Below are 13,284 nucleotides of genomic sequence, written 5' to 3' on the forward strand. Positions count from 1 at the left end.
ACTCAACCCATGAGTTTTCTCACTTCTACTCCTCTGATTCTCTTCTCTGTCCTACCATGGGAGACTGAGTGAATGGTGGGGCTTAGTAGCCAGCTGGGATTAAACCACGACACCCCTCTAAATCTGGGAATAATTCAATGCCAGAGTTAGAGGAGCTGTCTCCATGCCCTTTCATTCAGGGCAAAGCCATCACCCACCCTCCCTATGTCCCTACTGTGTTGGTGGCTGTATATGGTCCGGCAGAAGGCTGCTACATAGTAACACAGTGTGTGCCCTGCACCTATAAAAGTGAAGGTGAGACTCTTGGATATTTTCTGGCTGTCTGTTGCTCACTCCTACTCATCATGAATAAAGCTGGTCATTGATTTCACAAAACAAATTTCTGAGCTCTCCTACAATTCAATCTTCAAGTGTGGATACTGAGACATAATTTGTACAGACTGAGAAAAACTTTGCCTTTTGTCCTTTAACCACCAAAGAATGGGAAAAGTAACTACATGAGATTAGGTACAATTATTACCTTTACTGACAGATCTTGTACCATAATTATGAAATCCTACTTCTAAATAAATGAATCAATGTTTTTAGACTTTTACGCTCTACAAAAACCCTTTAAGAACCATTGGCAGTAAATATGTAATAAGATGTAACTGCATTAAAAGAAAATTTACCTGGTTATAAACCAAAGGAAAACACAAAACCAATTAATTGTGAAAAATTCCGGTTTTATACGTCATGTCACACTTACTTTAAAGTTGAATCTGACAATATCACGTGGAACATGGGGATTATCAGCTGTCAAGGTACGTATAATTTCCTGTTTTAATTCCTTTGGAATGAAACAAAATAGTACTGTAAATAAAACTTCACTACTAATACAATGTACAGCAATAAAATCACCATGTTTATGCTCAGTTCACTGCAGATAACGCATATACAGCTAATGCCACCAAAAGAACAGTGCTTGGGGACAACCTGGCTCACAGTGGAATCCAGAACAGTCATCCTGCTTCCTACTACAGTATTTCAATGGGCTTTCTTGATTTTAATTCTTATCTAAGATACGGTATCACTTGAAAAATGCTAACTGCATTCTATAGGGTGAGACAGACAACTCATGTCTTTAAAATTTACATTGTCCAAAAATAAACAATAAGCTCAGTAGCAGTACTTTTAGGATTGACCACTCTGAACAAACAAAAAAAAATATTGCTAACTATTTTTAGTGCCTGAGTTGGAGGACATACATAAAGCTTCCCTGTCACAGTGGTAGTTTAAGGACAGGGAACAATGCTAGAGTTTTATAAGGCAGTGAGCAGAGAGAAACAACTGCAGTTGGAAGGGTGACCAATTGCAATGCTACTGAACCAACAGAAGAAATAGCAATAAAATTGTAGGACACTTCCCTGTCCTGTGTATTGCACACAGGCACCTGAAAAGCTCAGGGCTGGCTCTGGGTCCTCCTTAACTGAGCAAAGCCCCAGCCCCCTTTTTGTTTTTGGATTACCTCCAGGCAGTTACAGTGCTTTAAGCCCAGAACTGGGTTTCACAGCACATTCTCCCTGTTTTCTTGTTGAAGCCATTTCATATGTTACTGCAGACACTGTACTTCACCAAGTACTGAAGTTTCACTCTTGCAGAATTTCCTCCAAAACTGATGGGTAGGCTTCTGCTTATGGAGTTTCATACACACTTCATGACAAGACAGGCACTGCTTTACTCACAGCTTCAGTCAGCTCCAGCTGATCCGGGGATCTGACTGTAGCCCTTGCTGTCGACCCGTCCTCTCCCGTTTCAGGAAAGTCATCTTCATCCTAGAACAGGAATGACAAGCTCAGAAATGCAACAAGACTCTGACAGTTTTGCTTCTTGCCAAAGCAGCACCTCTTGAAGCACAGAGCAGAGAGATAAAAAGAATATTCTCACACCCATCTTTGCTTTGAGCAGAGCAGAAGAACACAAATGGCAGGCCAAAATCTGAAGATTTTCATATGGCTACACTTGCCAGCAGGAGTTCAGTGAGTTGGAGGAGCTGCACTCTGAAGATAATTCCTGCCCTGGCACAAAACTGGATTAACTCCAATAACAAAACTCAAGTGATTCCACTTCAATCTCAGTTTAAAAGTTGGCAATTCTGTTTCCCTTGCCACATAATACCCATTGGTATTATAGGACTTGAGGACTACTCAAGGGCACAAGACAAGAACCTGCAATTACTCCTGACTTATTATTCTATAGGCTACTCTTAGAATTTAGTTTGAAATACAAAGCTGCAGGGATGTGGCTCCTGAAGGAATGTTAACCAATTTCTTGCAAAGGCCAGCATGTCTCCATTCTCCAAACAACAGACTGCTGCTCTCCCTGGGCTAGCACTGGACTCATGTCATGATATAAGGTCATTAAAAAGAAAATGAATCACTGCAGGAATGAATTTCAATTAATTGTCCTTACAGAAAAAACTGTCAGAACACAAAACTGCTGATTAAAGTGCTTAACTGCTCCAGGCAAAATTTCTCCCTCAGTTCAAATTGTGTAATGAGCTGATTTAAAATAAATCAATCATTCTTGTAAATAAAGTTCTCTCAGGCCTGCTGACTTTACAGCCATACAAAGCTGAGGATGAGTCCAAGGTGTAAGTACAGCTTATGGCTGAAGCTATAGAGGCTGGACCCAGCAATGCTTTGCTACCTGCAGAGTACCACAAAGGTAAAAAGCACAACGCTGTGTTAAAATGTGCACTGGCTGAAAGTAACTGAGAATTTTGCATATTTCAAGAGCCCAGGGAAAGTCACAGTCTGCAGCCTTATTTCTTTCCCCAAAGGGAGCTGAAATGAGGCAAGCTGTAAGGAAGGTCAGGCGCTCTGATGCACAGGAGACTGGCTGCAGAACAGTTGTTTGTGATTTAATGCTCCCCACATGAACACCTGCTTGTAGGACATTTATCATACACAACTGATGCCAGTTAGTTCAGTGGCTGTTTTCCCAAGTGATTCAGATAAGAAGTATTATGGTTTTAACATATTTATATGTAATTTTAATTTTAACAGCAAATAACTTTCCATTTTTAAATGGTGAAAAGAGGAACATTCAATGAGACTGTGATTTGTCCCAAGAAAGTGAAAAGCTGTTTATCAATATGTCTATTTAAAGGCATGTAGACTGTTCTTCCATCCCTGTCGTGGATCCTCCACCCTTCCAGTGGAGCTAAGTAAGAGGAAGGCAGATTAAATCAAGGTATTCAAATAATTTATTTTCCCAATAGTAAAAACATTATCATGAGTTATTATCAGCTTGTACTTCTTTGTTAAGTGAATATGGACTATACTTTGAATTTTCTAAACTGAGCAGGCAGATTTCTCACTGTCTGAGTCAGCTAGTGTTTTGGAATTCATATCCCAAACATCTTAATTTAAATAAACCTTTTCATATTGCATTTTACCCAAATTATCACTTAACACCAAAAGTATCACCTTTGTTCCAGGTGATACTTTTGTCCTAACTTGCTGGTGTATTTCCCTTCTCAGTGGAAACCTACAGCAACCTCTTACTGCTAAATCAATTGATATTTTACCAACTTCATAAAAAAACACCCCACTGTTCAGACTAAATCTTGTTTGCATGTCATAGCTGAAAAAAGGAAAAAACATTTTTTAAGACTTGAGAATCTTACCCTTTTTTTACCTTTACCAGCTTTTCCTGCCTTTCCTCCTGAAGGTCCACCTTGGCCCTAAAGTAAGAACACATCCAATGTAAACTTTCAAAGAACTTTCTTTCTGGATTTAACAAAATCAGAATAAAAGTTTGATGCTTGCTCCAATGGTATGTTTTAAAAGTTGAGTATGCCAGCAGTCTGTGTATAAATCATTTGAAGGAAAAACAGTCACTTTCACAACACAAGACAGTGATTTTTCAGCATGAAAAAATGCCAGGCTCTGTCCTAGTACAACACTACCAGTCTGTCCTAGTCTGTGATGCACTCCAAATGTCATACACACATTTTAGTGCCTTGGTCAAACACACTAAAAGGCTGCCCCTGTTTTAAGTGCTTGCATGGCACAGGGAGCCCAAAGACAATAGATCCACACCCACAAAATCATGAGCATTGAGAAAATATGGAAAATACTGATGAACAGCTGGGAAATGAACCACGGTCAACCCCCCTGCACACATGAAAGCACAGAAAAATTATTATGATAGGCTTTAAGGAAAACAATTAAACAGTTGTTTATAGGGTGCCTTACAGAGGGACACTACCCTACCCAGAGTCAAGGGAAAACAGAAGGGCACCACTGACCAAGATTTGTGAAAATTTAACAGAAAGTAGGAGGGGAAATGAAGAGGATCCTTCTGAGGAGATGCTGAGCAACAGACAGGACCTTGAACCGTGAAGGAAGAGAGAGCACTGGTAAATCGAGCAAAGGAAACAACATTAGAAACCTTGGCAAGAACAGTTTCAGGTAGGATCACAACATTTGATGGTATGGATGAAAAAAGCAGAGGAGTTACTCAGAAAAAAAATGTTTGACTTTGTGACAGAAAAGAAGGGGGTATGAGACAAGAGGGAAGGAAAACGAAGGGGTGGGAGAGCAAGCTCCCAAGGGCTGATTGATTTTCTTCAGAAGAACATCAGAGTGTTCCTTTCAACTCAGATCAAAGGTCCACCTAGCCAAGTATCTCTCACCAACACTGTTCAAAAGAAAGTATCTATTCTGTTCTCTCCAGGATGACCTCTTAGCTTGCCACAGGGACTTGAACCAGAAATGCTATCCTTTTTATTCCATATCAGTGAATCTTTTTCTCCACAAATTTATTCTCTGATTTTGGAATCCATGCACATTTTTAGCATGCACAAGTTCCACAGCAAGGACTCCCACAGTACAACTACATGGTAATGCAAAGAACCACAGCTTGCTTTTTAAGTCTGCCATTGTTTCTCTCACCTGGTTTTCCTCCTTCTTCTTCTGGAAAGCCCCACTTTATCACAACATCTATTCTTCCTCTTGTCTTCCATACGTCTTAAGAACATTTTCAGGAACACAAGCCTCCACAGAGATTCGTACACTCCCCTCATGATTCCTCCTCATTATGAAAACTGAATATTCATTTCCACCACCTACTTTCTAGGTATTAAACAATTAAGAAGCCAGAAAGACTTTGACCCAGAATCCCAAAGCATTGCTCATCAAGCCCCATCACTTGTTAAGTCTTGACAATAAGAACTCAGAAAAGAAATATTTTCAGAGGAGAACAAAGTTCAACAAAAATGTGAGACAGTGTCTCTGTGTTATTTCTCTTTGTACAAGCTAAGACACATAAAACTGCTGTTACTAATGAGGCATTAGGGATTATCTTTATTCCAGAAGATACATATTAAAAGCCATGAAAAAAGAGCACAACAACACATTTCTATGCTTAGAAAATATGCCTCACTTCAAAATACAAATTTTTGTGATGCAGGTGGAGAAGATAAAAGTTATAACATTTCCTTATAGTCCCCCCATGACTGCAGAGCAGAGGCTAAGAGGTCCTGTGTCACAACCACTACTGAGATGACTGGATCATGCAGCTGGCCTGTCTCCCCCATGTGATTGCTTGGCAATGGCCAAAAAAGAGCTCTCTCTAACAAGGACCTTGTTATGTGTGAATTGATGTGACTTAAACAGATTTTCAGAGCAGAGTTTTATTCAGATCCAAATCAAAATCAGATTCTTAATTTTAAACATGAAACGAAGTCCACTTACTATTATCCTTTGTAAGTGGGTCTACAAAAACATTTATCCATTAGCAAAGGCATTGCCAAGGCGATCTCTGGATAATTGGTTTTAGCAGTTGCACAGATTTCAATTAACATAACTCAAAGAGCCACCTGTGTATAAATATCTGCAGCAGTATTGAAATCTCAAAGTGAGACTAAAAAAAAGCTACAGCTATGAGTGCATTCTAAGGAAGCAACACAAACCCTGCCCTGCTTCCCCTACCATAAAGAGTTTGTAGAGTAGAACATGAACAGTTTTTCTAATCAACCAGGGACCGGTGGCTAATTGACTCTATTTCCCTCGTCTTTGTACACAACTACTATGGTTTTACAACTGGAATTTAATGATGCAGTACAGGCCTGGTATGATAGAGAGACTCTGAGGAGACTCAGGATACGGCACAGAGGAGTACAGGCAGGGCATAATAAGACATGGAGCACGTACTTGGCATGACAGACCCCACAGCTGCAAGCATCTAACCACTGGCCAGTTAGAGAATTGCAGGTCTGCAAACAGGGGAACTGAAGAAAATCTGGTTTAGGTGTAGCAAAGAAGGAAAAAAAATAGTATCTAGCACACTGAAAAAGCACCATATGTAGTAATATCAGGTGTAATGTGGAGCACCAGACCAATGGAAAAAGGGAAATATATTAGTTAGCATATAAAAGAAACTCCAGGTAAAGAAGAAACTATCAAAATGGACATCTCAATCCTCCCCAAAGAAGGTCTCCAGCTGCTGACAATTTATCATAACATCCCCAACAACACCACCACCAACAGCAAAATCAAAAAAATCAAACTGAACTTTAGGAATCAGAGCACTGGAAGAGCAAATACAAGAAAAGAGGTAGAAACTGGGAAGCTGGTTTTTTTTCCTCAACAACTTCAACAGCAGTATCACAATTAATGATTTTTTTTTTTTTTTGCACAGAAGTATTTCTTATTTTCCTTAATGAATACATCTGGACAGACAATAATGTTTAGACTAAAATTTCAGTCACACTGACATGAAATTTTTAGTTTTATAATTTGTGGCTTCTCTTTGCCCATAAAGAAGATTTCGAGTGCAACAAAGTTTACAAACAATTGCAAAATACAGAACCAGGCTCTGAAAGTCTTAGCTTTGACCCTATGAATGTTTTTAACCTTTATCAAAGGATGGCTGTTTGTGTATGACTGGGAGAGGGTACTCTAGGAGGAGGTTTCAGTGCGTCTGTCAGTGAGATATACCATCCTTCTCCATGCTTCATGCCTGCTTTCCTACCAGCCTCTACTTGCTGACTGTGACAGCTTGCTTTGGGGCTCCCTGGAACTAAGCCAAGTAGTTCCCTACAGCAGGGACCAAACACATGACTGACAAGACATAAAATTATTATGTCTGGTATTTTGAACTGAAGAAACTCCAACCACTCCATCCAACCTGAACAGTTATGCTTTAGAACTACTTTGTTATGACACAGATCCTTGGTCAAATGCTGCACTGTATGGACATAGCCCATGCCAAAGACACGATAAACCTGAAGTGGGAGGATGGGAGCCAGAAGACAGAGATCAGTGTGGGTCTGGGGCTTTCTTCCCTGTGTGCTCCACAAAGGTAGGAGAGCCATACCTGGAGCTGTCTAAGAAGGAGTTGGTCCTTAGCTTATTCTGGGGTTGTTCAGCAAAACTCTTGTCTCCTGCCCAGATAAAACATCCCTCACAATGCAGAGGCCTACTTCAACAACAAAAGTTGAATGACTTTTTTGTTGGATATTCTGTACTCTCACAAGTGAAGGCACAGACTCTAGCTCCACTTGACTCAGTACTCTATTGAAGTCAGTATAAAAAGCAAAGACATACTTTGCTCTGCAAGCATCATTCCTGTTCCTGAAAGCTATGCTGCAGAAGGTTCATCCCAAAGTATCTCAGACTTTTGGAACCCAGCTGGAAGGTGGCACAAAGATGAAAAAATAAGACGAGGAAAGATGAGTTCCTAGTATTTTGGCAATATTAGCAGTACGTGAAGGTCATCAAAACTAGTAGATCTGTTTAAAACTATTACAAGAAGCTGGCAAGCAAACACAAGTCAGTCAAAAATACACAATCTTTTACTGTTTCCTAATTCTGATAATAGCACAGACAATACTGCTGTGCTGCTTGATGAAAAGGGCAGTCCTGACATTCCTTTTTATTGGTTATTTGTGTATCTGTGCTTTGTTCTTTTGCTGGCTTTTTTTGCAAGCTCCTGCTCTCTGTAAATCTTTCCAAAGCCAGAACACTTTCCTTTTTAATACCTTTTCTTAAAAGTTCTCTCTGCCACATTGGTTATAAAGAATCCTTAATATCATCTAGGTAGTTTGTGTCCTGTAACCATGGCTTCCCCATTTTTCTTTTTACTGTAACAATGTATTACCCATAAACTATGATTAAAAATGTAATCCTTTTGCTCTGACAGCTACCTAAATATATCACACAGTGTTCATACAATGGGGAAGAATTCACAACCACATCTACAATACAAATAAAAAATAAATTATAACTATGAATCAACATAATGATTGTATATTCAATATTCACTAGTAAGATGTTTACTTCCCTTCATATGCATGTTTAAAATTCAACCACATTTTTGCGTCTCACATTAGCTATAGGGGAAAAAAAAAAGTTAGCTATTATTAACATCTCAAAGAGAAGCATTCAGAACTTAGAAAATGTGAGAATTAAGGTTGCTGGGGAAACATTCATTTCATTCCATTGGGCACAGGCATTATGATACACAGCTTAATTCCACAGTCACACACTTTGTTTTTTGTAGGTTTCCTGCCTCACTTCAGTCCTCCCAGGTTATGTTGCTATAGATTATTGGTTCAGCATCTAGAGTGGTGGGGGGGTTTTGCAATCCAAAGCCTAAATCAGACATCCAAAAAAGAACTAATCAATCCAAATAGTTACATTTTAGCAAATTCTAGATAAACTAAAGATGGTTTTGCTACAGAAAAAAAAATCAACTGTCTTCCTAAATCTTCCTAATAAATGTGCTCCTATCCCTGCCTTTAATAATAATATTAATTAACGAGAATAAGAGGAGTGTGAATAATCATGAGGAATTTATATTAGGGAAAAAAGAACAGATATGGTTGCTAGGGAACTAAGGAACAGGCAGGAGGCATTAAGGAGTTTCTCACCTCCAGGTCACCATTGTGACTCTGACCACTCCAGGAGATGCTCAAGCGCTCCAGAGAAAAATGCCAGAGTCAGAATTAATGGAGGCTAATAATGTTTACTCTGACGACTATCTTACATTAAATAAATTAACAGATTGCCACACTTCCAACAGCAAAAAGATATTAGAAGCCTGCGACAGTCACCGTACTTAGATAAAGACTGCAGAAGACCCAAGTTACTGTTTCTTTCTGGATCTTTCTTCCAGGGCGTATATGATATCAGCACATAGGAATTCTTCCCTCGGCCAGATGTCTACTGCTACAAGACGAATTGACTATAGAATACAGCAAAGATACCATAATCCAGCAGGATAATAAAAGTGAAAAGAGGAAACAGATGACAAGTGATGTTTTAAATGCTATTTAATATTCCTTTCCCTTCTCACAGTTCCCTCGATCACAGAGAAGCCACCAAGAGGTACAAATAGCTGCAAAATCCAGTCCTTCAGCAGGGAGTCTTTCTGCTGTTCAGCTATTCAACAAGAACTTCCAATTGTATTTTGGGTAGGATGTCTGGATAATATATATTTAATTTTTCTGTAGTCATAAAACAGGAAAACAAAAATGAGAAGAAACTACTGGTGACTTTCTAAAGACCATTGCTGTAAATGAGAAAGAAGTTTTAAAAGAAAGCCCTACCAGGCTGGCATTTCATAAGAGGTATCATATTTCTGCATCCTAAAAGAAAAAGATAGTGAGAGGAACCATCAAAGATGGTTGCAATGTTTAATAGAAGTTTTGCCCTCAACTCCCTAGTAATATTACCTGATTACCCTGCAATGAAGAAAATAAAAAAATCACACTCAACCATACATTCAGGTCTTGTTCTTCTTGTTTACTGTATCTACATTTTTTTCACATTGCTCTCTGTTTTGCTGGTGACATGACAATCACTAATTGCTGATCTGAGAATCATTAACCGAATTTATACAAAAGAGACAGGACTACCAGTACCTATTGCTATTCTTGACTGAATATCAAAAGCTCTGAAGTTTTTTCAAGTCTGTTTCCTTCTGACTGCTTTTCCTAGAGCCTTGCTTTTCAAATGTTTTATCATTTGCTGCACAAATCCTCTGACTTGGCAGTGGCAATTCTGGTGGTAACTAAATCATCCTGGTGACCTAGGAAGCAGAGATTCACTCTCAAGAGCCAGTGTTCATTTAAAACCAGATTGAATCCTGAATTGGTGAGCATAGAAATCCTCCTGGAAAAATGTGTCTATTCCTCAGGTTCAGTCCCAAGGCCAGCCCTGTCTATCCAAACAGGAGATGCAATGATCGTTCCCACATGTGCTGTGCTGCCATCCAGGATAAGGGTTGTCACTGCAGCCTTTGCTGACTGGTACATATCGCTGGCCAGGGGTCTATGTACAAATCACAAACAGGACAGGACTGCTAGGAACACATCTTGAGCTGTTTTGGTTTCCAGCATCAGTCTCATTACATGGTTATGACAATGGGAAGATGCCATCAGCTCACATCCCAGGCAGCAGACCAAGAACTTTACGTTACTACTTTAAAAGTTTTTTGACCAATCACACAAAGCAAAAGCACATTGACAGTAGTTCTATCCACCCACCATAAGTACACATACCTTTGGTTAAAACAAAGCTTGCTTATTTTGAATACAATACCTGCTTGTAAGCTTTAAAACACAATGCACAGAGCTCCATTATTAAGCTTAGAACTTCCTAATGTCTCACTAGATATACTTTTCTGCAGCTTAGGGAGTTATTCTAGACAAGCATTAACACACAGACCATTGTTCTACTTGTCCTTACTTTTCTACTTCTTACATAACTTTTCTGCTGACTTATCTTATGGCTACTGCTTAGCTCTAATCACAGTTCTGCTGTCTCTGAGGCCTGCCTTTTGCAGCTTTCCCAAAACCCTCTGATTTTAAGGATTCCCACAGTACATCTTTCTCCCATACTGCCAGATTGAACTGCCCCTTTCAGACTAGATCTTGTAATGGGTCACTGTATGGTGAGGAGCCAGACACCACTATTCAGTGACTCCTTGAGGAATGTAAAATTTGTCCTTATGCTTAAAACATAAGGGTGGACAAGCAGACCTGGACTCACAGATCCAGCCTAAAATACCAGAGAGCTCAGTAGCAGTGATGATGCATGTTGGTCACTCTGACAAGCTAAAGTGTCAGTTCATATTAAGGTAATTTTCCAAGAGCTGAAAATTGATTACATATTAATGAAACACTTATTAGGGCAAATGACAAACTTAGACTATATTTTTTAAATATAATTAAAGAGACATTCCTGCAGCCCTTCTGCTCCCCATGCTACTGTCACCATAATACAATCAGGCTACAAGGCTGAGCAATCACAGAACACTCCTGTTAAGTTTAGTTCATCTTCCTGAGCAGAGACAGTAATTTCCACTTCCTCTACAGCACAGCACAGAGATTAACTAGAATTGTGGGGAAAATGTAATGTACTTGTAAGGTAAAATGTAATGCACTTGTTGGATTCTAAAAGAAAGAGGTAGAGACATTATGAGAGCTAAGCCTCGCACTTCTGTAAAACAATTTTGTAAGTTTTATTTATTAGCTTTAGTTAATAAATATTAGCTATTAGTTTTAGCTTTTTATTCCTGTTTTGAATATTAACAAACTCCTTAGTAAACCACCAGCTGGCACAAGGAGCAAGAAATCACAGCATGGAAACAAAGTCACTTGAAGCCTGCCCTGTACCAGATATTTATTTGCACACACTAGGGATGCCAATTTAAGAGCTATTTGCCAATACATTCTCTAATGCTTTCTGAGCAACACTAAATGGAATGTTTGCTTTATACTCCATGGATATTTTAATGCATGTGTAAGAACAAGTAAGCACCTTTAAAAGCCTTCTCAGGGGAAGAAAAAAATATAGAAAATAAGAAAATACAAAAAAAGTAAACTGTGCCTCATTGTTTTCTGTATTTGGGGAAGAGGTCTATTTGTTTCTTTTGTGACTTGCTGAACAGCAAAGAAGCTATTTCAATGTCAGTGGGTGGAAGACCACAAGGGTAAAAAGAAATGCCTCTCTGTCCTAATTCAGACCCTTTCTTAGCACTGCTTAAGTGATCTGTTCCTGCAGTGGGGTTAACCCTAACTGGTAAGATTGAACAGTCTGATTTTGTATTTTAAATGCTAAATGTATGCAAGATCTGCTATGGAGCCATAACAAGATCTTGCTTCTCCTTGAGGTGGGTGCAGGCACTGAGGTACACACTAGCACAGGGTGCTCAACACAGCTGGCTCAAGGATTTTCCTTGAGCTGCACGGCAAAGGCATGGAAATCTGAAACAAACACTTCCAACCTGTCAAACATGTTCAAAATAACATTCTCAAAATCACTGCCCACTTTCTCTCCTCACCCAGGACCACACACAGGACTGACACAAGACCAACAGGGTGCTGTTCCATGCCCTAACACTTTTGGCAAGCCCATGCACATGCCACACATCTCTGCTGTTAGTACCACACCTCTGAGTGTCCTGCTTGCCATGCTCAAGACCTAATTTTTCAGGAAAGCTGAGAATCTGATGCACTCATTCCCTTCAGTCTGATGCAGGAAAGTTGGCTTATGCCTTTCCATAATTCCACATCCATACAAAAATTGTTGAGCTCAATTTTGCATAACATATTTCATATGAAAGGAATGGTGTTATTGAAGTACAGAACATACATATATCTTATTTCCAAAGCTGTGCATTGGAAGCACAAAGATCCAGACATACAGCACTATTTTAAGACTTTGAACATTGAAAACTAAAGTTTCTCAATAATGTACAGAAATACATGAAAGCCTACAGGCATTTATAAATAAGGCTTGGTCAACTCAAATAATTCATCCAGAACACCACGGACGTTAATTCTTATGATCAGCCCAGCTTTGACATATTTTCACCCATCAGGGGGATGGAGACTGAGCTGGAGGTAGAAATCATCTGGATAAAGAAAAAAAAAGAGTGAAACAAAGCAAGAAACTGATGTTAGAGGAGAATGCAGATACAAGACAGGCACAGAAGAAGAGCAGACAACCCCCACATACGGAGAAGAAGAAACAAAACAAGAATTTATCACTAAGTATGTGAAGAACATAGAGTCATGAAAGCAGAGAAGGAGCTGGAAGTGATATATGGTAAAAGGAAACAGGTGTACAGGTAAGTATCCCAGCTTTGAGAACAATCTTAGGAAGAAAATTTTCAAAGTGAAAGCAGTCAGCAGTGAAAAACCTAATAAAGAATAAAGCAATTACAAAAAAGAGAGGAAAAAAAAGCAGAGGGACAGGGGGAAAGAGCATAATACTACAGAAGAATTCT

The 13,284-nt window shown here is 39.2% G+C and overlaps 1 protein-coding gene across 1 annotated transcript in view; it reads right to left on the bottom strand.

The window, feature by feature from the left end:
• DNAI1 (dynein axonemal intermediate chain 1) overlaps positions 1–13,284 on the bottom strand; it is a 137,963-nt gene that overhangs the window by 122,064 nt on the left and 2,615 nt on the right. The window contains exons 2-4 of the mRNA XM_077171822.1: positions 3,671–3,727; positions 1,725–1,814; positions 749–829 (exon numbers count right to left, since the gene is read on the bottom strand). Coding sequence (XP_077027937.1) covers positions 749–829; positions 1,725–1,814; positions 3,671–3,727 — 228 coding nt within the window. The remainder of the gene's footprint in view (positions 1–748; positions 830–1,724; positions 1,815–3,670; positions 3,728–13,284) is intronic.

The sequence above is a fragment of the Agelaius phoeniceus genome, chromosome Z, assembly GCF_051311805.1.
Source record: "Agelaius phoeniceus isolate bAgePho1 chromosome Z, bAgePho1.hap1, whole genome shotgun sequence".
Lineage (NCBI taxonomy): Eukaryota > Metazoa > Chordata > Aves > Passeriformes > Icteridae > Agelaius > Agelaius phoeniceus.